Raw genomic sequence first — 27,626 nt, forward strand, 5'->3', positions numbered from 1 at the left:
TAACAATACTTTGTGCTTACACTTAAAATATAATGTATGAACCACTGGTTTCCCCAGCGACTTTGAAAAAGATAGCTAGGAATCTACGGGCACTGAATCAGCACAGCTCCCTTCGGTTCTACATGAAGAGCCACTGTTGTGCTTCAGTAACACAGCAGTGGCTCCAGACCTTTTAAGAAAACATGTTTCTTTAAAATGGGTCAGAAAACAGCTGATTGATTTGCAGGTAATAAATGTGAATTTGTGTTTACTGGGAAGAAAAGTGACAGTGCACATCTGAATTTAGATAAACACATAAATTTGGTAGTGGATGCATCCTTTCTGTAGATGTAGGTAGTAACGTGATAGTGACTGTATATGATAAGATCGCAGCAGTTGCCACAGTACATAAAAGGATACAAGAACAGATGAAATCATTAATGCTTTCATATTGTATCCTGTCTTATTTCCAGTAACATAGTGTGCCTGGTACTTAATGGGGCATATCTTCGAACAAATCAGCAGGTATGATGTTCTGCAAAACATGAAAATCTGCAACCTTGCGTCAGAGGCCAAAGCAATATCTTGGATCTGACATTTTTTTGAAGTATAAATTTTGTCGTTGGTACAGTTACATAAGCTAGAAATTGTAAATTTGTGTTGTGCAATCTGAAAGGCAAATGATAGCATGTGGAGTTGTATCTGCTGCTCGGAAAGACGACTGGTGTGCAAGTCCAGTTTCCATCAAAGTAAGTGGCAAAATTTCTGTTGATTGAGGTGGGAAATAAGAACTGATTCCCCTGCCTGGTTCTCCCTGAAAGAATGATGAAGTGATGTTTTCTTTTCTGTTTTATACTTATTAGTTTCACAGCCAGATTACTGTAACTTGAGCTTTTTTTGCCATACTTCTGCATGACTGTTTTTGTTAACCACTTTTATTACCTTTTGGCCTGTTCTTCGCATCATGCTATTGACAAAATGAGGTTTACGTTTTTTTTACCCAAAGTTTAGAGCACAGAATACGGAAGAAATCCATACAAAAAAAGTCTGAAACATTAATTGGACTAGACTACAGCATTTAAAGTAACCTATTCTACCGTCCATTTACCTCCCACATGAAATGAAAACTCTATTTTGATCTGAACTGTCACAGATAATTTCTGCACATAAAACACATCCAGAGACAGCTTTCAAATGGAGTTGTCACTTCTTATTTAGCAGGCTGGGGACTCTCTATTGTTGTCAAACCCTCTTTGCAAAAGCATCACTAACACACTGATTTGCACAGTGGTATGTAAGAGGAGGAATGGTTGCACGGTCTCCATGAAACAATAAATTGTATGTAGGTGCTGGAATCCTCTGCAGCTGAGCTTACCTACTGCTTAGGAGAAAATTCCTTGTTTTTAAAATAGTATTTTTAAGCAGATTTTCATACTACGTGCTGGTGTGGAGAGGGGTTGTGTTTGGTATAACAAGGTTTTAGTGTGAGTAGCGATGATTAACATTTAAAAGCTAGTAATCGACATTCGGTTATTTTCCCTGACCTCTATGGGACCAGAAGTTTGGCTTTAATCTCTTCACAAATTTCAGGAATTCTTAAGCAAGTGCACTGGGAATATCTCTGAACTGTGAGTACAGAACTGCTGCCTCAGAGTGCATTCCAGCTCAGATGCTGAGGCAGGGCTGTAGGGCACTTGTTTCCAGACTGCTATTCTGATGGTGACCAACGTGGCCATCTGGCGAGGCCGGTTGGAAGACCCAGCTATGGCATCACAAAAAACGACAGCTTAAACATTGAGAACTACCGTTCTTCAGATTTTATTTTTATAACATTCAGTTTGCCCTCAAACATGATTTATTTTTATAAAATAAATTTGCCTCCTGGCCTCAGTTGTATTCTCATAAGTTTATGCTATTGGAATATGCAGTTAAATAGTAGTAACATATGATTTTTATTTCATTTTCCTCTCAAGGTTGGAAAATTGACCAGGATTTAGCGGGTGAAGAATTTCATTAGTGTGATGAGTTGTCCTTTATTGCTGTCTCCGCAACTATTCTATGCAGGATTAAACAGCAAAACACAAGCTGGCAGAATGCTCTTCTGACCTAATTCTGCACCACAGCACAGATAGCAGACTATCTGCTCATCTGTCTGATAAGCATGACTTTGTCAAATCCAGATGTGTGTTGAGGAGTGAAAGGAGTGTAACACAGATGAGGCCTGAGAGCCAGAGTCTTGCATTTTGTCCAGCTGCCTGAATCCTTTAGGTGTCTTCACTGCTGCAGCTGGGGTTGTGGGGAGGACTGGGGGGAGTGAGGGAGGGAGGGAGGGAGGGAGGGAAGCCGCCTGCTGCAGTGTGGAATCTACAGGGGAAAAAAAAAAAAAACAAAAAAAAAAAACAAAAACTAAACTAGAAGCTAGAGGCTGAAACATTACTGGTCAAAGCCAATTGCCTATTTTAAGGGCCATATCTTTTGTAATGAAGCAGGAGATACAGACTGGAAATCACATTCTGATTTCTAAGCTGTGTGCCAGAAGATCTGAGGGTTCTTTGTTCAATGTATCTCACACTCCCTCCTGGAGACGGACATGATGGGGAGGGGGTTTCTCCGTTCCCACTTTTGCCTGTAAGTGTAGTGTATTCATGAATCAATTTTAATGGCTGTCCCATGGGGAGCAGTGGATTAGATGGGGGGGAAAAAGGGTAATTTTGTGCATTAATGGAGAATATACTTGAATAGAAAAAAATGAGGAAAGGAAAAATCATACGGTCACTGTGCTTAAGTCAGTGATAATGCACATCCATGGGGTTTTAAACCTTGGCCATTACAGAAAAAATACAGCAGATGGAAGTGATCTCTCCTCCTTCTTCTCCCAGATCTTGGTGGGCTGGCTTGCTTTCCTCTCTCCAGGTGGGACAAGTGAACAGAACTGGACTGGATACAGCATGTCCATCTCTCCTGCTCCAGAAATGGAGGCTGTGATCCACGTTTGCGCTCAGTTGGCGAGCTTACAAAGTTAAGGGCTAGAGAAGTGGATGGACATTTATCCTACACTGGAAATAGTAATTTTGGAGGCTGCATTCTCACAGGTATTCTGTGCACACTTTTTACAGTTACCTGGCACCAAAGTGACTTGGTCCCATTAGTCCAGTAGCTCTACCTAGTTGTGAGTTCTTTTAAATCAAGCAAATGGTATGCTGTCTGTCTGTAGTCACCTTAAACAGCAGTGAGGCTCAGAAACTCTGAAATTGTCTTTGGAGCCTGTATAGGCATGTTACATTTGCCTCCTTCCTGAAACACCGAGTATTGCTGTCAGGCATCCTGCAAACCAGTATCGTTTCCATACTGTCTTGCGCTCCCCCACCTGCTTTTACTGTTTCCGTCATTGTGCTGTGTGGGAACAGGACTGTCTTTTTATTACACATCTGTGCAGAGCCTATTGCAAGGAGAGTTGTATCTCTGATGAGGACCTTGCAGTGGTGTTTTGTCTGCAGGTGTCCCAGAGACGGTCATGAAAGATTTGAAGGCCATCTCAAAACTATGTGGAGGTAAGAAAGATACCTGTCAGAAGCTGGAGTGAGGCCACTCCAGCCTACATTGTTTATCCTGGCCCTCGCTACAGAATTTGGAAAGGTCTTGTACCCTCATGTGTCTGCCTGACCTTTCAGAGGCAGCGTATGCCTGTGCCTCCCCTGTGCTCCAGACCAGCTAGCAAATGGCCTGCTCCAATCCAAAGGTGATGGTGCTTACGTTACTATTGGTGTGTCCTTCTGAGAGCACAGTACCATCCAAAAAAAAAACTTCAAAGCTTGCTTTTCTGCAGGTCTGCCTTCAAAACACAAAGCAAACATGTCCCGCAGCAATGCCAATTACTGACTCTTGAGAATATCCCTAAGTAATGGTCACACCCTCGTTTCAAAGGCAATATATGGGGCCATTATCTGAGCAAATACAGTGCATGTCACTGAAAATCCACTGATGATGATGAATTCTGGTTGCTGTTGACTGCAGCCAGATACGGGATAGTGAGTAAGGGGTAAAACATTAGCCCTTGAGCTCTGTGGGTTTTTTCTTTGTAAACAGGTCATAAGAGCTCAAGCAAAATACAAAAAAGAAAAGAAAAGCTGGAGATGAGTCTCAGGCAAGAGCTGGGGAAATAAAGAGACAAGGAAAGAAGAAGGAATAACAAAACTTAAAAAGCATCCTTTGGGGGGAGGGGGAAATCAGATGAAAATATTTTGAAAAGGGAAAAAATTAAAAATTTGAGCAGTGCCATCAGCTTCTCTTTGCAGACTGGCAAAAAGATGTTTGTGTATAGAAGAGTTAATTCAGGTTTGAAAAAGTCCATGAGTTACAGGAAAAGCTGAATTGTTTGATTATTTTGAAGCCTTCAAGGAGAAACATATGGGAAAACTATGGAAAGAAATATACTGCTAGATATATTTGTGATGTCTTCTGGAATAAGCGTGTTTGTGTTTGAAAACACTATCATGTCAATATTGTTTTCAATTTCATTGTTAAATGGGGTTAATATGTATGAATCTGAAACATTTCAAGATTTTATTTTTTTAAGTAACTTCTGCTCATGTGATGTGACGCTGCTACATACCTCCTTCTAGTAAAAAATGTGGAATACCAGAGGTGTGCTGTCTATAGATCAAATTTTGATAAAGTTCCTTTTGTTAATACAAATACCCATTTGTGGAAATAGAGGCAGTTTCAGCTCATTTCCATAAATTGGTGTAGGCACAATGTATTTTGTATACTTACAGGAGAAACGTAGTGCTGGAAGCAGAACACATTTTTATTTGGGGAAAGTGGATGAGGTGGTATTTCCCCTACGTGTTCCGCTGCTTGATAATACCAAAGGAGTGATTATCCCTTGCTAGCATGTGCCATCACTGACCGCGGTGACAGAGCCAGGTTCCTTCGACAGTCCGCAGAGGCTCCTGGAGCAGGTGTGCTAGAGGAGCAGCAGTGGGGTCCTGCCCTCGCTGCCTGCTGCTCCAGTGCCTCCCTCCACTGTCCCCAGTGGGGCTGGCGACAGGAACCTTGGCGAATGTCCTCCCAACAGGGTATTTCAGGAGTGAACTGAGGCCACGGTATAACACATCCTCAGCATCCATGAACAGGTTCTTTTATTTATTCATCTTGTTTGTGTTGCGAAACAGAGGCAATGGAAGAAGAGATTTGTTTTCTTGGTCTTGACTCAGAATACATTTACCATTAACCACTCCCCCCAACCTTTTCTGTAGTAATCACTTATGAGCTTTGACCATGTTCCCCAGGGCAAGATTTCTCCACATTTTATAATGAGGAACAGGACTTTCAGGTTTTTCTGTGTGTTGCCACCAAAACCGATGTTATAGCTGGACTCAGCAGCAACAATAGCAACACACAATAATAACCATCCCACATGAGATTTAGATTAACTGCTCTTCTGTTTAGTTCATATAATGCCTCAACAGCGTGATCTGATTTGCTGTTTTCACATAATCCATCATGGATTGTCTGAGTTAGGAAACTAGGTTCTTCTGTAGCGGATCGAGAGAGATGGGGTCCCCAACATTCTGAGTGTAGCTTCACTTTCTCCAGCTGCGGCTATGTCACTTTATTTCTCTGTTGGGTTTTTTTGAACGTGGTTTGCTTTTTCAAGCATGAGGATTTGGGGGAGCAGTAATGCTTCTATTAGAAGCATTACTAATTATCTATTAGCACTTTGAGGCTGCCTTTAAGCATAGGGGAAACTAAGTAGTAGTCACTGGCTGCAGACCTCCAGCTCTGGTGGTGAGGCCGGAGAGGAGAAGTGGGTGTTTCGGCAGCACGCACAGACTGTCTCCTCCTCCATCTGAGGAAGCTGCTGCTGTGGCTGCCAGATAAAGCTTTTGGGCTTGTAGAGGCCAGCTGTGGCACTCACATGGCTCCCATCAACATTGGCATCAACAGGAATAGGAGGCACATTCTCAGCACTCACCTTCCCTGGAGACTGCAGGAGAGTAAGTAGGAGCCGCTCTTTGGGGAGGCAGAACTCTTTTTCCAGGGCTTGTGGAAGGGAGTAGAAGTAGGAGTTGCACAGAGGCAGGGGGGTCTGTCTCCTTCCCCATGCATGAGAGGTGCAGAAGGTCTGCACCCCCTCTTCCTGAATCTATCAGTCCTTTGCTAATTGTCTTCCGTCACCTGAACCGTTTTGATTCTTTCCTGCCCTCCTCCTCTTTTTTTCCCCCCAGCCTATTGAAACCCTCCCTGCCTCCCCACGAAACTTGCTCTGCCATTGCCGAATTGCATTTTACCAACCCACGAATGAGAACAAAATAAACTGCTTTATCTCGATCATTTGGGCAGGAAAATGCAATTTGCTTCTGTTGCTGCAGATCTTTGAGCCAACTCTGGTCTGGACACCTTTATCACTTTGCAATCTAATCTGCTGAATATCTCAGATCCTCTTGCATTGGAAGAAAATGCTTTTTTAAGACAAAATTAAAAATAAAAAAGCCAGCTGCGTCCTTATGCGTGCACAAACCCACAGTGATATGCATGTCCTCCTATATCTCTGTATGTATGTACATGTATAATAAATAAAAAAATACATATAACGTTGTGAAAGTCCACACCTAACTTGCTAATGTCAGCTACAGTTGATAGACAGCTAAGTCAGACTCTTTTTATAGTCCATTTCTAAAATGAAACCATAAATTTTAAAGCCAGGCTTCATCATTGCAGAGAAAAAAGCTTTTCCAGCCTATTGATGAAATATAACATTTGATCGGATTTATGAGGCCCAGATTCAGGAGGATCATTTGCAGAGCACTTAAAGCTGCTTTTTCCTGCCCTTTGCCTTCCCTCCTCCCAAATACACATACCAAAAAAAGCCATTAGTAATGAAAAATTATTAAGGAAGATTTTTCTTGATTCCATACAAATGTCAACTTGAGAGAGAGAAAGAGGAAGAAAACAGTTGCAGGAGTTCTTACAGTAAAAGGGGTCTAAGTAGAGCCAGGCTGATTATACGAGAGGAATACTGACTTTTACTAATAAATACACAGTGTGATTATTTGCTGTAATACAGTCATTTGTAGAGTGTATGTGTGTGTATATGTGTTTTTAATAGTACCGGATGGAATTTATTTTTTTATCACATTGAGATATTCACAAACCAACCACAAAAAGTTAAAAATAAAAACGATACCCAGCTTCTCAGTATCTTGATAAAGTTTCCTTCCGGCTTGTATTCCCAGAGTGATAATTTCAGAGGAAAAACATCTTCTGTAACTTGTGATCACAGTATCTGTCAAATGGTAGGAAATGAAGAAAACTGCCAGACAGTGTCAGATTTATTAACAGCTCTAAGAAAACCAAAATTAATGCATTTTCTTGTCTTTGATGGGTTGAAATGTCCATGTGCTGTACTTATCTTAATGGACAAGTGAAGGAAGTAGCACTCATCAATTAAGTCTCTCATTAAGCTGACTACAGCTTAATCTGGAGCACATGCAGGAGTACTATGTGCTTACCAGGCTGTACCTCAAAGGTGCCTGGTGGTTGTTGTTAAGGGGTGCTCATCCCGCGGATGCCAGGAGCAAACCAGCTTTATGCTGCCTTCAGGAGCACGCAGCCAGTGGCTGGACCAGGGAGCCCGCAGTACTACAGGGCAGGGATGGGGACAGCCATACAAACCTGGGCTGCACCCGTTGTGTGAGGGGAGTTGCTGGCCTGACTTCCATTGGAAAACTGTATTTCCACCTGTTAATAAAGAGCAGTCAACCATTTGGGTTGAAAATGCCTATGTAGGAGGCGTGCTGAAGCTGAATTTTTATGGAACATGATGGTAGCTGTTTTGGGGGGTGCTGAAGGGAGAAGACAAGGGGTTGTTTTGTCTCTGTAAAAAGTAAAAATAAGCAGCATATGATTCTTTCAATAAGAAGCTGTAGTCTTTCCATACGCTGAGACGGGGGCTTTATATTTAGGAAGGGAACACAGCCTAGTCTTATACCAGACTCTGCCTTTTTGCCACCCTTTGAACACTGACAAATTGACTAAGTTATAAGATTTAGAGTACTTCCCACACACATGATAGAAACTTGGCTCCTGACTTCACCAAAAGTGCTCATCCTGAACTGCCAGAGCCTACACATGCTTTTCCAGTAGTAGGTTCTCCTGGCTGCTGCAGGGACCAGAGAGGTTCCTGGTCCAGGAATGAAGGATGAGGTGAACAGGGCATGATCAGTGTCTCCTTGCCCATACACCCCACCTTCCAGGGAGCGGAAGGGTGAGCTGATTTGAACGCAGAAGCCTAAGAAATGCCATGGATGGGCAGGACAAGAATAGGAACAGAGAAGGAGGCAGGATTGCTGGAGCAGCCAGAGGATGGGGACAATAAAGGAAGAGTGCTGGGTCAGGGCGGAGTTGTGGGCAATAAGTGGGTGTTTCAGAGTAGAGAGAAGTTTACCGGTAGTGCAAGTTTAACGTTCTGTTAGTGCATTAGACATGAGCACGCTCATTTGAACCAGTGCAGAAAGGAAGAAGTGCTGTTGGGTGCCCCAAGCCACCTATGGCCTCATCATTATTGGCAGACTGCTTTGTGAAATGCTTCTGAGAGATGGGTTTCAAGGAGTGCTGGAAGGAGAAACGCTGACCCAGGCACACCAGGGGAGGTGTTTCTGTACTAGAGCAGCCTGTGGGACAGGGATGTGCTTGTATGGGGAGCCAGTAAATGGTTGGAGGAAATTGGCATCCTTGGCTGAAAGGTATAAAGGGAAAGACTTCCAAACATCAGGATGAGAGCAGGGAATGAAGGGAGCAAGACAAAAACAGATGTGGAAGGATATGTAAGGGGTGTCTCTAAACACGGCAGTTGAAACCATATGAGAATCATTCTCTAGGGACAGAGATGGGCCTGAACGAGAACGCTGGCTTTAGCATTTCTGGGACTTCCCACCCAAATGCAGAGCGATAGGTTTGCTCTTCCTCTTCCAGGTGAGATACCCCAGGAAATGGTTGTGTGTAGTTTGAAAATTCCATTACCTTGGTTTTTCTATTTTAATTTAGCATTTTTCAAAACAGTTACTGAAAAGGACTAGGGCTTACTTTCAATCTTAAACACCTGAAAATCAGCCCTGACTTCTCCAAGTGGAAAATCGGGAGTAATTTCAGAGGTGCAGTGGAGCTGCAGCCATGAGGAGGAGGAGTTAGAAGAGCTGTGCATGTCTGGAAGTCCAGGAGCTTCCTGCATAGTAAAAGTAATAAAGTTACATTGCTAACTTTAGGCCCCTGAGTTGAGAACTATTTCTCCGAAATGCAGTTCGGTTTAAAAAGTGTTTAATTCTGTTGATGCGGAGCTTGTGATGAAAGCTAGTTGAAGGAATGTGCTCCGAGGAGCCCAGCTGCACGGGGGAGAGGTGCCCGAGGAAGAGGGCTGCTGGAAGGGTGGGCAAGGTGGCCTTGAAGGCGGCAGAACTTCGCAAAATCCATCAGCCGCTTCAGCATCTGGCAGGGTTTCTGTTGAGCAATAACCACAAGCTAAATTTGCCATATATGATTCCTGAGAGAAGATAGCGGTAACTGATGTTTTGACTTTTGAGCGTGTTCCTGTGAAACTGCTCAGATCTCAGTTGTAGTTTGGAAATACCGCTCTGTCAGAGAACTAAAATGAATTTCCTTCAGGATTTGTCCCCATGGTAAGATTGTCATAAGATTTTTAGCCCCTTGCACTACTACAGTGTAGAAAATATAATGAAGCCTGTTTCTCTTGCACATCTGTTAAATGCTTCATGTGTCATTTTAGTATATATTCAGAAGAAGTGAACTTTGGATCATTAATATTGGAGTTTGGATGTTCCAAAGAGTGCATGTGGATTATACTCCCCTCTGTGAGAAGCCCCGTGTATTGTAAGAGTCATTCAGACGTGCTCAACGGTGCCTTCCTTTTGCTGTGCATTGCACTCGCGGCTAGCGAAATATGTTAGAAATAATTTCATTTGTTGTCTTTGCTTTTCTTTAGCTTGTAGTTGGAACGTTAAATGCTTTCCTTATAAGGCTTACATGCTTCACCTTGCATGTGCCAGTGGCTTAATAAGAACATCTGCTGTCTTTCTGTAGCAAATCTGATGATTTTTCTGTGCACGTATATTTAGTTGTACATATAAATAGAATCCAGGCACCGTTAGATGCGTATAAAGTGTACGTCAGATTGAAATGGTAACATATGAGGTTTTCTGCAGTTCCATTTATGAAGTATCAAGTTAAAAACGAAGCTGTGAAGTAGCCAGAAAACTTTTTATTTCTGCAGCCAAAGGCATATGCTTGTACAGCTTAACCTAATGAGGTCTTTGATACATTCTTAGAATGGTCAGTATTTCATGTGTTGTAGCATTGTCTGCAAGTTGCTTTTTCATTGTAGTTGGGCTTTTACATAGCAGAACGTAGGAGAGCATTGCTCCAGATGTCTGGCTCCTTTCACCGATTTTGTTGCTGTCTACAGCAAAATTTGAGTTTTAGCTCTACAGTGCAAATTCCCTTTGAATCTTTGGATGCCCTTAAACAGTGTAGTACTGGAATATGTGTAAATGTCTACAGAGTACAGTGATTGGAGTGGCTGGTTTAAGAGGAGCTATAAAACGGTTCCAGCTGGAGTGCATTCTTGAGGTAAGCTCAAAATACACTCCAAATTGTCAGCATACTACTCAGGAAAAACACAAGAAACAAATCATCTTTAGTATGCTTTGCTTCCTTTAATGCACATAAGGATAGTGTAAATGGAAGCCGGTCAATTTTCAACAGTTTGTGTAAAATTGTCCCTAGGTTTTCCTTCTGTACTTCAGCCTTTGTGAGTAAATGCATCACACTGGGTTTTAAGTGTACCTGTGAGTATTTCTGTGGACATAACGCCGTCTATATTTCAATAAGTATTGTGTATCTGTCCATTAATATTTATACGGAACTGAGAGCTTTGGTTCTTGCAATTTTTAATAAACATTGATGGTGTTACTAGTTTATACAGAGCATTCAATATGCTCCATCAAAATGGCAGCTCTAATTAGGTTCCTTGAATTAGCTAATGGATTTTGAGAAAGATAGCTTACAAAGCTCTTACAGCTGTCCAAGATATTCCTGCCATGGCAGAAAGACAAAAGGCTGCTGGAAGCTACAGACTTTAAAGCTTTAGAAATGCAGCTGACAGTTAAAAAAGATAAATTACGTTTGTATTTTTTTCCCGTAAAAGTCCTAAGGCTGGATTAATGTTATCCTCACAGTGACCATTCATTAAAAACACTCAAAAAAGCCCCCTTTATGGTAAGGATGCATTTTGGCTGGGATCTATGCTTTTCTCTGATGCTTTGCACATGGTATAAATGAATTCTTTCTTTTTTCTTTTTCTTTTTTTTCTTCTTTAACGCAAACTATATCTGTAAAGGATTACAGACGCAGAGACTATTTTTTTTTTTTTTTTAGCTGAGGTTGAGATTTCTACCTCATTTGTACCTGGGCCAGGTGTTCTAAAAACAAACCACATAGAGGATTAGTTGCTGCCATTCTGCCAGTGGCATAGATTTGTACGTGTGTAATGAAGAGCAGGATATAGTCTCTAGTGTGAAACTTGGAGAGCTAATTTCTGGGAGAAAGACGGGTAGTTTCTCCGGGCTTTGTAGTTTTCAACAATATATGTTTTAGAACGCGGGCAGCAGCATCTCCTGTGAGAGAATTCTTAGGTTGTCGATTCTTCCCTCACAAGGGAGTACAGAAATTGAAACTGCACTGAATTGTCACCTTCTCTCCCTCCTGCCTTCGCTTTGTGTGTGCTAAAGGGAATTCCTGAGGGACTCTTGAATGGCTAATTCATTGGAAGTCTGTAAAGTACTTATTATTTCAGCTTTAGCAATAAGTTTAATAAACTGTAGTGCAAAAAGCAATAGTCTGCAAGTGAAAAAAAGTAGCTGCCAGTTGCAGGCAGGTGTGATAGCCGTTAAGAAATAGAGCTACGTTTCCATGCAAGAGTTTAGCATTCAGCGTTTGTTTTGTTGAATTGTTAAAGCTGCTGTAAATGGAGTTTGCAGGGCTGAAAATCTGCTCTGTGTTGATGTGACCTATCTATTGTAAATATGCCAGCTGCTTTACATCAGTAAAGTAAAATACCCCCTCCCAAGCCGTGTTGTAATACAAAGTGCCAAAAAAGGCAATTTAAGTACTTTGCCCTGTAAATCCAGAAGAAATTACCTTGGAGAGAATTATGCCTCACACGTGACTTCTGCATGATGGATAAAAGGCATAATTGATATCATCTTTAGTGAAGAAACCAGAAACTGTTGCATTGTCTAGAGGCTACTGAAAATACCAGGAAAATCTGTTTTTCATTATTTTCATTGTGTATTGTTTATAGAGAGTTTGGTTGTTGTCAGCAGCCGAGTCCCTAATCTCCCTGCTTTCCTAGCCCTTCAGAGACACGTGCACATCTCGGATCAACAAGACAGCAGTAAACTGGTCACATGCCAGAAACAGACATTGCCATTAACCAGCTTGAACTGTAAGGCGTCTTTTTTTTTTATTATTATTAGTTAAAATCTGGTGATTGCCTTCCTTGATGAGGCACAACACATTGAGCAGAAAAAAAGGAAAAAAAAAAGTCTCTTCTCTGAAGTAAAGATGACAAGCTGGCTACAAACAAGAAAATGTCCCCTTGTTTTGTTTCATTCCTACTCGATTGCAAATAACCTGTTAATGTTAGAGTAGTACATACCATATCTGCTGTTACAGTGAAGTTAAATCTCAGTTTCTGTAAAGCAACAAATTAGGCTATACCTTCCCTTATTTCTGGCCAGCTGTAGTCAACTGTAAGTTATTAACGAGAGTGATGGAGATGTGAAGTGGCCTGGATTGAAAAGATGATGCTCATCTGAATGTCTAGGCCATCTGCCATGACAAACAGGAAAAGGTGTTGTATGTCATGTGAAAGGAGGGAACTGTAAAAGGATGCTTTGTGTCAAGCCACTGAGAGATATTTTATAAACAGTTTGGAAAAACTGAAAGTGATACAAATCTGTTGGTCTCAATCTTCAAATCGTTCTTTTGAGGCTTCTGTAAACATATTATTAGTTATTTGGGGAAAGAAAAGGTTAACGACACTGCTAAATCATATCATGCAAGGTTCTCTTTCCTTCTTTCTTCCTAATCAGTCTGTATGAACCTAAGAATACCATCTTCTTTCTTTCTGCTAAGCTCCTAATGTCAAGAGGTCAGTAGCGATGTTACAGGGTCAGTAGGGCTCAATTTACATCCAGACAAATGGTAGTCATGTGCTGCCCTAGGAGTCTTTGACCTTTTGGACAGAAGTGATAGTACTGCTTTTATGTTAGCCTGAAGAATTGAAAGGTGACAGCGTATGTTCTGCTGAAGCACGGTTACGACTTTTTTAAATACTGTAAAGCAGGTTAAGACTCGGGGACTTTAGTGTACACATTCAAATAAACTCAAATAAGTGTAAATAGCTTCTTCAGCGTAGTTTGTTTTCCAAATCAAGTGTCCTAAGTGGGGTCCCTCTCTGTTGATGAAGACAGTAATTGTCTATACATAGGGTGTATTTTTGCCCAGAGCAGGAAAGCAAGTGCTACGGAGACCAATAAAACCATTTGCATGGTTCCAGTAGCTAGAAAGACATAGTTCCTAAGTTGGGTCCTCAGCGTGGGGTGTGTATAGCCAAAACCCAGGCTGGCTCTGGCTGAGCATCAAAGATGAGTCCTGAGCCTGCAAGGCAATATCGGTGATGTCAACGAGGTATTTCTGGCAAGTCTTCATTGCAGTATTATTCATTTACTCAAGTGCATATGAAAACAACAGTTGTTCATTTCTTCCTAAACTCTCTTTCTCTTGGTGCTTGACAAAGATGAAAGCTGAAATATTGCAGAATTATGTTCTTATCATTGATTTTCTTTTTATCGCTTCCCACCATTCTTTTTATTCCCTCTTACTACTGAGGTTGCAGAAAAATCTTCATAAGCAATGTAATACTTCAGGGTAGAAAGACAAGGGCTGGAACTGAGAGAGTAACATACTCAAATATTTATTTGTTATCACTTCAAAATAAAAGTTTATCTTAAGTGAAAGATACTCTTACATGCTCTGTTGGACTCATTTATACTGTATATCTTTGCAGACCACTATGTTCCTTTTAGGATATAAAATTAGTTTTGTTTTATAGCAGATTGTGAATGGAAGATTGTCCATTCTCTTGAGTCTGTGAATCACGTTTTGTCTTGGATTTGTTTGTTAGTGGAAAATTCACTAAAAGAATCATTTTTATTTTTCTTTTTTTTTTTTTTTTTTTTTAACTTGGAAGCCCCAGTTGTTTGTGTAGAGGCTGACAGTCAGCTGGGTGAAATCTGTGTTTGAAAGAACTGGCTGGCAAAAAAGCCCTGTGCAATATTAATGTGTTTAGGAAAACCACTGGAAACAAAATGTTTATTGCCTCTTTAAATGTATGTTTATATACAGCTTTAAGTGGTTCATCTTACTCTGTACATGCAACACTTGTTTTTAATTTTGTATTATCTAGAGAGCTGCAGTAAGAAGTCACTAATTTAAAAAATGACATTTTTAACCTGAATGATTGAAATACAGATTAGCAACTCAGAGGAAGAACAGGGGAAGATTTTATGGTGCAAAACCTGAGCCATATGTATTAAATACTGATGATGATATTTTGATTCTTTGAAAAAATAACTTGTCTGTCATATTGCGTGTATAATGTTATTGCTACGGTGCTTGTTCATCTATCTCTTCAGAGATGACGGGATGAAATTTCACAGTCATATTTTACGTAATGTTAGAGCTAGCTTGAAGCTAAATCTGTGCCAAATTACAGTTTCCCTTTTGTTTTGGGATGCCTATTCCAACATCGTAGCAGGTGCCCTTACGGTCGCAGTGGGCAAGGTGGAACCTGTATGGTGCCTCTGACAGATTGAGGCACAGGGCAGAAGATGGTGATTTCTGGCGGTTGTTTATCTAGTTGGTAGTACAGCCCCAGCAGCGAGGGTTAGAACAATCGCATGGACTATTTTTTTTTTTCTTTCTTTCTCCCAGGCCAGAAGAAAGCCTTGGTTTTGTAAGGATTGTATCTAGCAAAACTACAGAATGGCTGATGGGGATGTGTTTTTTCCTCTTTATTTACTACTTATTTTTTCTATTAAAAAAAATAAAATCCTTGCAATGTGTGCAGCTTATTCAATGAACTGTTGAACTTCTCTTTAAGATTGTTTGTGGCATGGGATTTTGGACAGGTCTTGTCACTGTTGTTTGAAATCATCATCTGAGTCTTTGCTAAATTCTTTGTAAAGTTTCTCAGAGGTTTTCCCCCAGATAGATGTTATTTAAAACCTTCCCTAAAAAGTTTCAGGTTCTCTCCCAGTATCAGCTGCTTCTGAATCAGTCTCTTTACATGTAGCATACTTTTAGGAAATAGTTCTGAAATCAATTGCAAAATACGGAGTGGACGGTTCTCTTACGATCTTGTGACAACTGAGAAGTCCATGGGTACGTTAAATGTTAGAGCCTGGGAACACGTGGTGGTGGAGGGGAATGGCAGATGTGTGGTTGCACGGTTCTCTGAAGAACATGTAGCACAGGGAGCCATGTCAGGGAAGTGAGATCTGCACAAAACTGTAGGTATGATGAGGACTGTAATATTTATATCTCCTCAAGGAGGGAGCACTACATTAAATGTAAAGCTACTGTAAAAGAAATCTGTTTGCTCTACTTACTAGGCTTGGTGAAAAGCTTCCGTAAGTCTCCTTAATATAAATTGACTTTGATTGGAGTATTGTTTTTATATTTCTTCCGTAAGTTCAGGCCCCTTTTCAGTATAAATAGTCATGCATCCGAAACATTTGAACTGGTATTCATCTGCTGTTTCCCTGTCTGAGAACTGCTATCTGATCAAACCAATATTTTTTAATTATGTATTTATAGGCAGATGGGAGAATAGTTTACAGTCAATGTATGATCTTCCCTGCAAATCTTGGAAAATTGTGTTGTTTTTTTTTTTTAATATTGCCTTATCAGTTTCTTTTTTTTATTACTGATGACTTCATTCTGTTTGAATTCAATGCTTCAGTTTCTTTGGGGTAAACTAATAGATTATGTATGCGATATTTGCACAGTGCTGATTGAATTCATCTGGTGAGTTTGAATGTGGTTCATATATTCACATAATTGTCAGGAGCCAACTTGAAATTCAGAACTGTTTCATGAGCATTGCACAGGGCATCATATTCATCTCACATTACTCAGGAGTGGGTAGAACTTTCATGGTAAGCTAGATATGCAGCTCTTTCAAAAGCCAATGTCTTTTACATTTGTGCCTGTAAACAGTCATGGAGAAGGGGGGGGGGGGGGGTGCTTTAACTGTTTCCTGAAAAAACGAAGCTGATGTGCTGACTGAGCCTCTTCAACCTGTTCCCCCAACCTTTTTAACAAATTCTGAACCTGCTGGCCATTTTTGACCAGACTTGAGAGGTGATTCAGTGTTCAAAAGATACTGGATCACTAAGTTTCATGAAAATAAGCAGCCTGCTAGAGAGACCCAGATGAATGCCCTTGCTGGGGAGAAAGGCTGCAGTGTGAACTCAGTCCCATTATCGGACACCAGAGAACTCACAGGAGAGAAGAACAGGAAATCAGACTTCACGGAGCTGCTTGTTTCCACAGAGATTATGCTTGTGTTTTCACACTAATCCAGATGGATAACTTCCCATGTGCTGCTATCTTTCACTCAAACGTTCCTACTCATTCTCATGGTTAGGGTTTGTACTTTAATATGGTGTGGCAGAGGTTTGCCAAAGAAAAAGCTGCAACGTATAATATATAATAATATATAATCAGCTTGATCTCTGCAGCACCTACTTCCACTTACTGGCTAGATGGGTTTAAGCAGAAGGAAGTTCACCTATAGGAGATCTCCAGTAAATGCAGAACAGGCTGCTCGTACTGCCTCTTACAATGTAAATCTCAGACTGCATTTGAAAAAGGGGAAAAAAATATGTATGGTATTTTCAGATTATCTCTTCAGACGAAATACCTGGAGGTAGAAAGTGGGTATGTGGCCATCAGGCCCCTGGTGGCAGGTGCTAATACAGTTTGCAGAGAGCTGCAGGGAGCCAGATTGGCTGGAATCAAACTAGACCCCTTGCCTGTATTTTAGTGTTTCCTTCTCTTAGCTGGTGCTGCTTTGGGTAATGATGTTGGCAAAGCAACAGGGACAACATTGCACTTTGGGCCTTATCTGTATGTTAGCAGCCCTAATTAAATGCTTTATCTGTACTCACAAGTAAAGTCAGGGGATTTCACAGGTATTGTATTGCTCATGAGCTGTGGACCAAGCTCCACTGTTCTAAGTGATAGCTCCCATTAGCTAGTGCTCAGTTCCAGGGTTTTGCAAACTGGAAAAGGTTCTCCACTATTTGACAAGAATTCATGCAAGGAACAGAGGCATTTATCTGTGGAAGGAGTCAAGGGGAAAAGGGAATGTACTTTTTTTTTTTTTCCCCTCCTCAATAGTCCACGGAATTTGTGCAAGCTTTCTACACTGTCTTGGCAGATCATGAGAAAAATTTTGTATGCTCTGGAAGAGCTTGGTAAATCAGCCAGAGAAGCCTGAAACCTCTGGGACTGCGTAGAGTAGAGGGCTGGATAATTTAGGATCCAGGGAAGGCAAGTAACTTAAGTGTTTGATTCTTCATGGAAACATACTGGTGCTGCAAACAAACACTTCCAGTCCTGGCTGCATAGTCAGTTGCATTTGCACCCCACGTGGAATTTCCCTTCATTGGTAATGAATGTCCAGCCAATCTACATTGCTATTAGATACTAGAAACTACTTGTTATTGAACTGATAGGTTTATGTCCAGTCTTTTGTATGTGCTTTCCACATTCAGTTTGCTGTGCAAATCCTATAAAAGGCTTCTCTAGATTCTGGCATGCTGGTGGTGGAGTGCAGAGTGACGAGGTGCTCCACTGAGTCTGTGCTCATGTGAGTAAACCTGTATCTCTATAGCTCATTGTTGGTGAGGTAGAGTTAAGGTTGCAGATTAAGAGAATATATGATGAAGTGCTGCAGAAACAATGGTCTGAGTTTAGGAGGCGGACACAAATAAATTCTACAACAATTTTCTGTGAATGCCAGTAAGTGCTACTGAGCCATACAGTCAGTATTCACCCCAGTGCTGACTAGAGCAGGGCTGGATATAGCTGTGGGAAACTTTTAACGTATTCATTTTCAATATGGCTGTGTTTTTTTGAATACTTAGCCATTTTCAGGATTGTTTTTTTAATCCTTCCAGGTATAGCTTGAGCTTTCACAGTTGCACAAGTCCAGATGTAAGGCTTTGGAAGGCTCATCAGGGTCAAAATCCACACAGACAGGCGTGTGTTTAACATGACAAACTAAGCAACTCCACTAGCTTTACCACGGCAGTTTGCAGTGTATGCAGTTCAGCATACAAACTGAAGTCTTTGTGGATTACTAAATGGATTACTGTTTAATTACCACTTTAAAAAAAAAATCTCTTACCTTCCCTGTACTTTCATGGTTGATGTTTTAGTTCTTTGTATAATTGGGAGGGAGGTTGTTTTTTATGAGATAAATCTTCGTTCTGCACTTCTCTGTGAACATAGTCTATTCTTTACCTTGAACAAATGTAATTTTAGGGAAATTCCACATTTAGCGTGGGAGCAAAAGGAAACATTTTTCTGGCAGCTTATCATCATCATCATCATTATTATTAAAATATGATAGCCATTTATAGCTGCTCATAGGAATGTTAAAAGTTTCCTTGTGCTCCCCCATCTGTCTGCATCCATCTGTTGTCTCTTGTCTTGTACTGGAATTGTTAAGTTCTTTGGACAGGGACAGCCTTTTTTAAAAATGGGGATCAAGTTCGCAATTAGCAGCTTTATTAATACAAGAAAGCAAAAATAAGTGTGATACGGGCCAATGGGCACTATGTAAGTCAGAACAATCAAACGTTCATAATCCATTTGTCTCAGGTGTGGCAAATCGGTGTGTGTGGGTACCTGGTAAGTGTTAAATATGTGTGTACATGTGAGTTTTATTTAGCATTTTTTTGTTTCTCTCAGTGGCTGCACAGGTGGTGGGAACGCTGATCGTATCCAGAAGTTACGGAAGGAGTACCATCAGGCCAGGCGAGAAGGCTTACCTTTCTATGAGGATGACGAAGGAAGAACACAGCCATCTGATTACGACCAGCGTTGGGTAGGTCCACAATGCGATGCAAAGTGCTTTTGCAGAATTCAGGGTTAGAAGAAGGTGCTGATTTATTTGTGTTTTCCAGAAATCCTGTGTCAGCTTAACATGAATTTGGGGGGTTGGTAGAAATGGAGAAATCCTTAATGCCAGCCCACCAAAGAAAGCATTAATAACATGAAAACTTGGCTAAAAATAACTTGTCTGTTTGCTGTGTTTGATTTAGGCCCAGGTTTCCTCTCTTTAAGCCCAAGATACGCAGTCATTGCCAAACTTCGTCACATGTGGTAGCATCAAGGCTTTTCAGCAGGATTTATGGTACTCTGGTCGTTCATCCAGTGATTCCCCGGGTTAACGAGAGTATTATTCACTGTGCTTAGCTGTAAAGTGAGAGGGAGGAAATAGAGGCATGTCTGCTCCTGCCCTTCCTTCTGCCCACTGGGCAGTAGCAATGTGGCCACGATACATCCTCAGTAACTTTTTATAAAGTGAAAATTGCAATAATTTGCTCCTCTCCCATCAAAGGATCTTATAACATTCTACCAACACTATAGAACTGTTACAGACATGCTGTATTCCCTGTTTTACATGTAGGAGTCACACTTCACAGAGATGTATTACCTATCTACCCCACTACCAAAGAGTAACCCACGGTAGAACCAGAGATTAAATCAAGAGTGACGGATTTTTGAATGCATTAAATAAATACAACAGCTATAGTCTATGGGATCACAACTGCGGTACTCAAGAGCTCCACCTGAGCAGGTTTAAGAGTTGGATTCTGTCTCTTTAGAAGTAATTATAATCAACCAGCATTCAAAAATGTAACTTTGATAAGGTGCAATTTATGCTAAATTTGAAATTCTAGTTTAAAAAGAGACAGAATTATGTTAAAATCATAAGAATCTAAATACACCTGAAGTTTGAACTAACATTGTAGGTGTTAATGTCCCCCAAACTACCAGTGTGAATGCTGAAGTGAAATCTTCAATGATTGGGGTTGTAGTCCAAAAAAAACCATGAAAGACTAGACTTTATTGCAATCACAGAGACATAGAGTTAAATGGGGTGTTTTTACATAAATTATCATATATATTTGTTCATTAACCAAAAAAAATATTGTTGTATATATTATTCTGATTCAGTTACCAAAACTGTCACCTTCAGCAAAATAAAACTTTAATCTACTGCCTTAAATTTTGTGACCCAATTTGGGGAATCCATGTGGCTGCCATTCTTCTTCTGAGTAGCTTTTGTAAACTAAAATGAGAATATGCATCAAATGTGTCTTTCTGTTGAAATTGTATGGCATGTTAAGTGTCCTGACAAAGGCTCCAGACTGGGCCAGTGGTGCCTCTTCAGCAGCCTGAGAATTTCTTCTTCTTATCTGAAACTGATAAAGCTTTATTAATCCTCAGAGGAGGCTGAGATTTATGGTCCAGTGTAGTTTCCTAAGATTCACAAAGGTTTCTTCTAGGTAATCCCTTTTAAGCCTTTCCTATTAGGTATAATGCCCAGAGATTACTGATTTCCAAGGCTTTGCTTTTCCTGTGAGGCAAGTTGTCCTTAATCAGAGCACCTGAAAGGGAGCTTTAAGTATCTCAATCTTGAACTGATTAATAATAGTGGCATCGGGATTGTTTCTTTTTGTCCTTCCAATGCAGAACATTTTTAGATGTTATTGTGGTGAGGAATGGCAGTCTGCTCAAAAATCAGAGTTTACCTTGAGGGCTTTATTCTCTGAAGTTTGTTGCTGCAACAGTTCCTCTCGTTGAAGTGTTTTACAAATTTCAAAGACTTCTGATCTCTTCACTGCAACAATATCATCCATTGATCCACCCAGCCTTGCTTTCATGGGCATTGTCTTTCGGTATGGAAAATAGTGTGGCCCCAGCTTCTCTCTTTCGACTCTTGGCTGAAATTTGTACACTGACATGTAATTTTACCCTTAAAATACATGTTACATCAATCCATTCAGACAGAAAAGAAGAAACAAAAATAGAATCAAATATTAAAAAGAAAACAAATGTCTCAAAGCATCTTGCCAGGAGAGTCCTCATGATATTTTCTAAGCAATGTAGTCTTTCCCACCTCGGGCTGCTGACCCTCAGCAGTACTGTGGTAATACAGACTGAACAACAGCTGATTTTTTCCACCTTTACTCATCAGTGAAGAGACGTGCTGATGACTAATTGCATAATCGCAAATAAATAAAAACTTACTCTAATCTTTAGGATGTCAGGTCTTTCTTTAAAGAGTCAACAGACAGCTGAGGAGGAGGAGAACCTTCTGGTATAAGTTTTCTTCCTTCCCACACGAGGTTATGACACCAGGGAAGCTGCAGCTGGGAAGAAGATGCTGGGTCTCCCTATTTATTTTTAATACTCCATTAGTTCTTTCTATGCTTTTGTCAGTCAGCTGTTTTACCTAAGCCAGCTTTTCCTATAAGATGTCTTTCTAATGTACAGCAGCTGCTGTAATCACTTCCCACCATCTCATGAAACATGCAGATAAGTTGGGAAAAACGAAGGATAATTTGAGAAGACACTATCCCATTGCAAATCAACAGCCTCAGTAACGGACCCTGGGTCTTGTCCTCCAAAAAAGTATCTGAGAACTCATGAGGCAAATTTCTATCTGATAAAGCTGACATTGACAAGTGGCCTTTAGCTGACACTGTAATGGGACAGAATTTCTAATAGGAGGGGTATTTCTAACAATCTACTTTTTTTAAAGTGGGGTAAATCAAATTAAAGTGCAGAGCCGGCTGAAAAGCTAGCATTGTAAGGGAAAATGATCTCATGACAGGCAATTGGGATCCATAAATGTTTTAAAAATAAGGTCAAAAATTCATTTTAAATAGGCCTGCTATTCTTTCGTCATCCATTCCTCCCCCCTGCATCCATTTTCCAGTTCTCCTCTGTTCTCATCTGTTGCTGGATGAATTTTTTGCTCTCTTGCACCTTCATTCTGCTCTCCCTTCCCCACAGTCTGTTCTTTTTCTTTTTGTAACTGACTGAATAATTCAGTTTAGTGTGTCTCCATAAACAGACACATGTATATAGCCAGATTCTTTGGAATTCTTTTCCAGTTCCTTTGTGGTTTGGTTTGTTGTTGAGTTTTGCATCCTTTGGACTCCTCCCCTCACCCCCCTTTCAGGTTTAGAACTAGGATAAGCCAAATTCTATAGGGTGGATCACAAATCTTCAAGTAAACCTCAGCTAGTTAACCAAAAGACAGGCTGATGATAAGTATAAATATTGTCTAGGAAAATGAGTGCCTGTTGTTGTCAGTATAACGTGTATTACCCTAAAATTTTCTGACAGCAAGGGTGTATTGAGAAGTATCAGCGCAAGATAGAGTTCAGGCATGTGCATACATACTCGTGTCTTAGTAGGACATCAGATAGTAAAAGCGCTCATGAACATATCCTATACAAACCTAATACTGGTCTACAGAAAGAGGCATAATATGTTTATGCAGAATTATCATATACTGCAGTGTCAGTCAAAACCTGAGAGAACTACGTAAGCAATAAGCTACAAGAACAAGACTCCCTAGGAGCCGGAGGGCTTTTTCATGGGGCACTCTTTTTCAGGGTGAGTCACAGACTAATAACAGATCATGAGAAATAGAGAAGGAGCCGTCAAGACAAAGCTGTGAAGTTCGCATCTGCACTTGTATTTAGGGGCATTTAAATAATGAGGAATTAATCATCTATTTGAGGATTTACTTGGATTTTCTTACCGACTTTGTACAAATCCAGTTACTTAAAACATCAATTCTTTCCTTCAGGGTGGCAGTAAATCCTTGAAATTTTATCTTTTTTTAATGTCCATGCATGTAACACCGTCCACATTGCAAATAGTTCTTCACCTGTTAGTGACCACATCAGCTTCACTGTACCAAACCTTATGGTAAGTGGTTCTAAAAGCCGTTTTCTTATTTGCAGATCTGATTTGCGAGCTGATAAATAACCTAAAGATATAAGAAAACCTATCTCTGGATACTGGCTGTGCACATTTCGATTGGAACAAATCTCTAATGTACTGAGTTTTGTCAGTTCCCAGTTGAGAGTATGAAAGAAGAATCATGCCTGTCTATGTTAAAGGCCAAGTACTTTATTGTGTGCCTGGCAGGGATCCAAGCCTAAAAATCAACCAGAACAAAAAAAGGAGCGTTAAGAACTGCATTATTTTTCCATAATGTGTCAAAGGGTTCTGTGCGTGCTTCAGGATGAATAAGGAGCTGTTTGTACTTTTCATGATCAATTAATTCCAGGTTCAGGATGTTGCATTTCAAATAGGTTAGGTTCCCAAAAAGCACAGACGTTTGTGTTGGACCATAGTTAGAAACCAAAATTCCAGCTTCTAGAATAATAACATTCCTGTCTTCTAGCGCAATGGGAGAAGCTGACAATTTTATGTACTATGTGAAACCATATAGCAGAAACTGCTGTGAATTCCAGACTTTCTGAGCCCACAGACTATTAGTAGAAAACATTGAATTTACCAAAAAAAAAAGATGGTAACTTACTTAGAGTATAGCTGCTTTGAAAACCATGGATCGGAAGTATTTCTGTATATGTTATTAAAGTATTAATTATGACAGTATGTAAAACATTTTATTAGGGTGTATGATTAACTTACCAATCAAGAACTTCTTATAGTCACTACTTATCTCGGTATAACAAAGGTTTCAGATTGGGGTGTATTCTAAAAAGCTGTTCAAACTAAGCAGAGAGATTTTGAAATTTACAGGCTGGCTTTTGGGGGTAGGTTTGGGGGGAAATTATTTTGGAGAAATCCCTGCCAAACCTCATGTGAAAAATAAACTATTCCAAATGGCACATGCAAGGAGAGCCAAATTCAATTCCATTAATACTAGTAATAAAGACTGACTCTTCTAACTTGTTTGGAGTCATTCCTACTTACACAAAGGTTGAATTTGGCATAGATTATCGGAACCAGAGGGGAGTCTGAAATGCTCATGTCTTTGTGCTAACGCTATGTACACACTCTTATTTACCAAGGGAAACAGTTCTGGTGCCATATGTCGTCTTATCAAAACCCACTAGTACTATTTATACCCAACAATATTATGTGAATTCCAGAAATACATCATGCCATCTATTCCACAAGGTACCTCGTCACACAGCTGCTTTTTGTTGTATTTCAATGCGGGGGGGGGGAGTTCTGAGGAGGACAAACACTAAGCATTTCTCTTATTTCATACATCAAACAAAACCATGAGGTGTTGCTGGGCTGAGGCCATCCTTGCAGGCTCACAGCACCAAGAGGTTCCACATTAACACATGTGCCAGCAGTCGTGTCCCTTGCAGTTAGGAGAGTTTCTTCTGATGTTGCCCAAACAGAGAGCTTGAGTGGGGCATCACGGAGATCGTGACAGCTGCCACAGATCATGTTGATATGATATGAAGGGCCCTAGAGGTTTTCTGTTGAATATATTTTTTTCCTAATTTGCCAGTATGTTTCGGGAGGCAGGAAACAAACCTTTAACTGGTAATAATTATATTGGTGAAGGGAGTTTGTGAACAGTAATCCATGCTACGTAGTGTGCTGAACAGGTAGTGCAGTTGTGCACGTAGAGAGGCCGCAGCTCTGCAGCTTTTATCCTTTGGGGCACAGTTGAACGGGCACAGAAACAGCCATCTCAGAGCTAGGCTGTAATCTGGCTTCACTGCAGGTCTGAGTAGCACGGTAGCTGGGTCTTTCAGATTTGCTTCGGTTTTGGCAAGCTTCTGCCAGTATAGGCTTTAAGAGTTTTCAGTCTGCTTGTTGATCACTCCATAGATAGGCGACTGTGTGGCCACTTTCCCTGAGCGTGTGCGTCCACTCTGTCAAATCTCAGGCCAGCATCCCATGGGGAAGCTGGAAGAGGATTGAGATTTTAACACCGAGCCTTCACATGTAGGGTTGCTAAAGCTAACACTTTGCACTTTGAACCTTCCCTTACCCTCAGCGATACGTACTTCTCCATGACAGCTCGGTCCCGACCCCTAGCAAGTCAGTGCCCCACATACCATAGAATCAAATACAGCTGCTCATGGGTCTGACTACAAGGGGGAGAAAAAAAGTAGGTTTCCTTTTAAAATTGACCTCCTCTTCCTCAGGCCATTAGTAAGAGGCCTGCTTCAACTTCTGGAAAGGGGCCCCAGTTACAACAACGCTCATTTTTTCATCACGAGACAAGCCTGTAATGCCATTGAAATTCATGTCTGAAGCTAAGCATGTGCTTGGGTATTTATTAGATCAGGCCTAAGACTGGGCCTCAAAGCTGACCCCTTCTTAGGCACAAGCTTTTGCCTTTACTACCAGGTATCTGGTGCATTTATCAAATAGATGCTGACACGGTTGACTTCTTTTTGAATTCTTACAGCTTAATCTCCCTGGGTTATGTTCTTTTTCAGTGCGTTGCTGATTAAAAAGAAATCTCTTCCCTAAAAAATACTGATGATCCAAAGAGTTGCCTAGCTACCGTTGTCCCAGACAGCACCCTGTTTCCTAAAGATGCTGGTCACTGTCCAGCTCTGCCTGCTAGGGATAACATCCCAGTCAAACAGATAGCAGTTTTCACAAAGGACTGCAAAATTTGTCCATTTAACATAATGGAAAGCAGAATGACCTCAGTCAGGCAAACAGCAACGGTTGCCCAGTGTCTGCAGAACAAGGTCGAGCTTGAAAGAAGCTGGGTCAAGCAATACAACTATGTCATTGAGGCTGCTACAGAGTACAGATCTTTTTATTTGTTATACTTAAGTACGTGAAAGAAGCCAACTGAAATAATGGACTTTTGATTACTTTTGATTTCTGGATTGAGTTCTTCTATTGTATATCTATGCAGCACTTCTCATTATTGCAGTACAAGATCCGAGGTGGAGGCCTTGGGTCTTCTTGAGTTTTGGTGAAGTTCCTCACTGCAAAATGCATTAGCAGAACTGCTTGTTAAATTTCATCCTAGGCACAGTTTCAGCAGTCAGGGTGTCAGTGCTCTGGCTACACTGTTGTCTTGCAGTTAAAAACACTAAAAAGTGCACAGCCAAGGTGTGAAAAGTAATTAGAATGTATCGCTGGGTGCTGGGTATAAGCAATTATCTATGAATATATAAAGGCTCTATTTTTCTCAACAAACAGGCGACATTGTTATAATTATTTAAAATGAAAAAGAAAGTCACTGACTCAGACACAGAGAGATTGGGCGGATAACTTTATTAGTTCCCAGTCTAAGGTCTGTAGTGCAGATGCTAATCTAATATCAAGACTGCATTAAAATAAAGTAAAAAATATGGGAAGGGAGAACTCCATTTACCCTGTAAGGCTGATGCTGTACGTGAGTTTGGCTTTTCTGCTCAAGGCCAGCTCTTTTCAACTTTCAACTTCAACTCTGGCTGTTAAAGAACACTTGGAAAAAGAACACTAGCGCCGTCTTTCTTGCTCAATATGGGATCCAACTAGAACACACATTCCTTCTATTGAACGTGCTGAGTTTTGAGAAGTTATGCAGAAGTTAGTAATCAATTTCATTTTTGTTTGCATTTAGTTTTTTAAACCTTCTTTAATGTTCTTGCTTTGTTTAGTAAATTGAATTTGTAAGCAGGAACTTCCAAAGCCGAAAAGAATCTGATAAAATACTGACACTATGCAACCTAATCTGAAGGGTTCATTTTGATTTAATTATTTTAAATTTTTTTAGTGTTTTTGAAACACTTGCTGTGCAACCGTATTTATTAACAATAAGAAAGTAAGAGCAGCAAATACTGCTGTCTGTGGTTTTGATGCTTTTTCCTCATCAAATGGCCTGGGTGCTGTGTTAAGTGTCACATTGCCCAATATTAAGTAGAGCCATTCCAGCTGAACTGTATGTCATAAGTCCTGTATGATAGGAAATATTGAGTATTCTGTAATCCAGGTGATACTGGGATGTCTGCCTTCCGAGCAGAAATAGGAGTTCTGGCCCTGCTGCCTGCAAAGGGGTCCTGCTATTCAAGGCAGATGATATGTGAATAATCCAGTGTCCCAGAGTAGTATAGATTTCATAAAGTAGTATATAAAATTCAGCATGTATGTTGTGAATGTGTATGACGGAGCAAGAGGACAAAAACTCGTATCTCTTCTAAAATGCAGCCTGGTCACCAATTGTAAGATTTTTCTGGGTTTAGTCCATTCATCCGTTTTCTTGATAGGCTGGAAGTAATGATTGTCAAAATTACTATTGCAAACAACGCACTCCCAAGTTAGGAAGACCAATGCTGCACATGGCAACAAATAACGTCAGTGGCTCTCAAGAAACATGGACCCAGGGGAGGCCTGGACCAGGTGTAGGCTTTAGACCATCAGGTATTCCAAGAAAAGTCAGATTAGCAGATACCTAGAGTGAA

The 27,626-nt window shown here is 40.6% G+C and overlaps 1 protein-coding gene across 4 annotated transcripts in view; it reads left to right on the plus strand.

The window, feature by feature from the left end:
* The window catches only part of PARD3B (par-3 family cell polarity regulator beta), a 426,608-nt gene that overhangs the window by 356,100 nt on the left and 42,882 nt on the right, over positions 1-27,626 (plus strand). For all 4 annotated transcript variants that reach the window (XM_054210091.1, XM_054210094.1, XM_054210092.1 and 1 more), the window contains one exon: positions 19,102-19,237. In XM_054210091.1, the coding sequence (XP_054066066.1) occupies positions 19,102-19,237 (136 nt within the window). The remainder of the gene's footprint in view (positions 1-19,101; positions 19,238-27,626) is intronic.

The sequence above is a fragment of the Rissa tridactyla genome, chromosome 7 (genome assembly GCF_028500815.1).
Source record: "Rissa tridactyla isolate bRisTri1 chromosome 7, bRisTri1.patW.cur.20221130, whole genome shotgun sequence".
NCBI classification, from domain to species: Eukaryota; Metazoa; Chordata; class Aves; order Charadriiformes; family Laridae; genus Rissa; species Rissa tridactyla.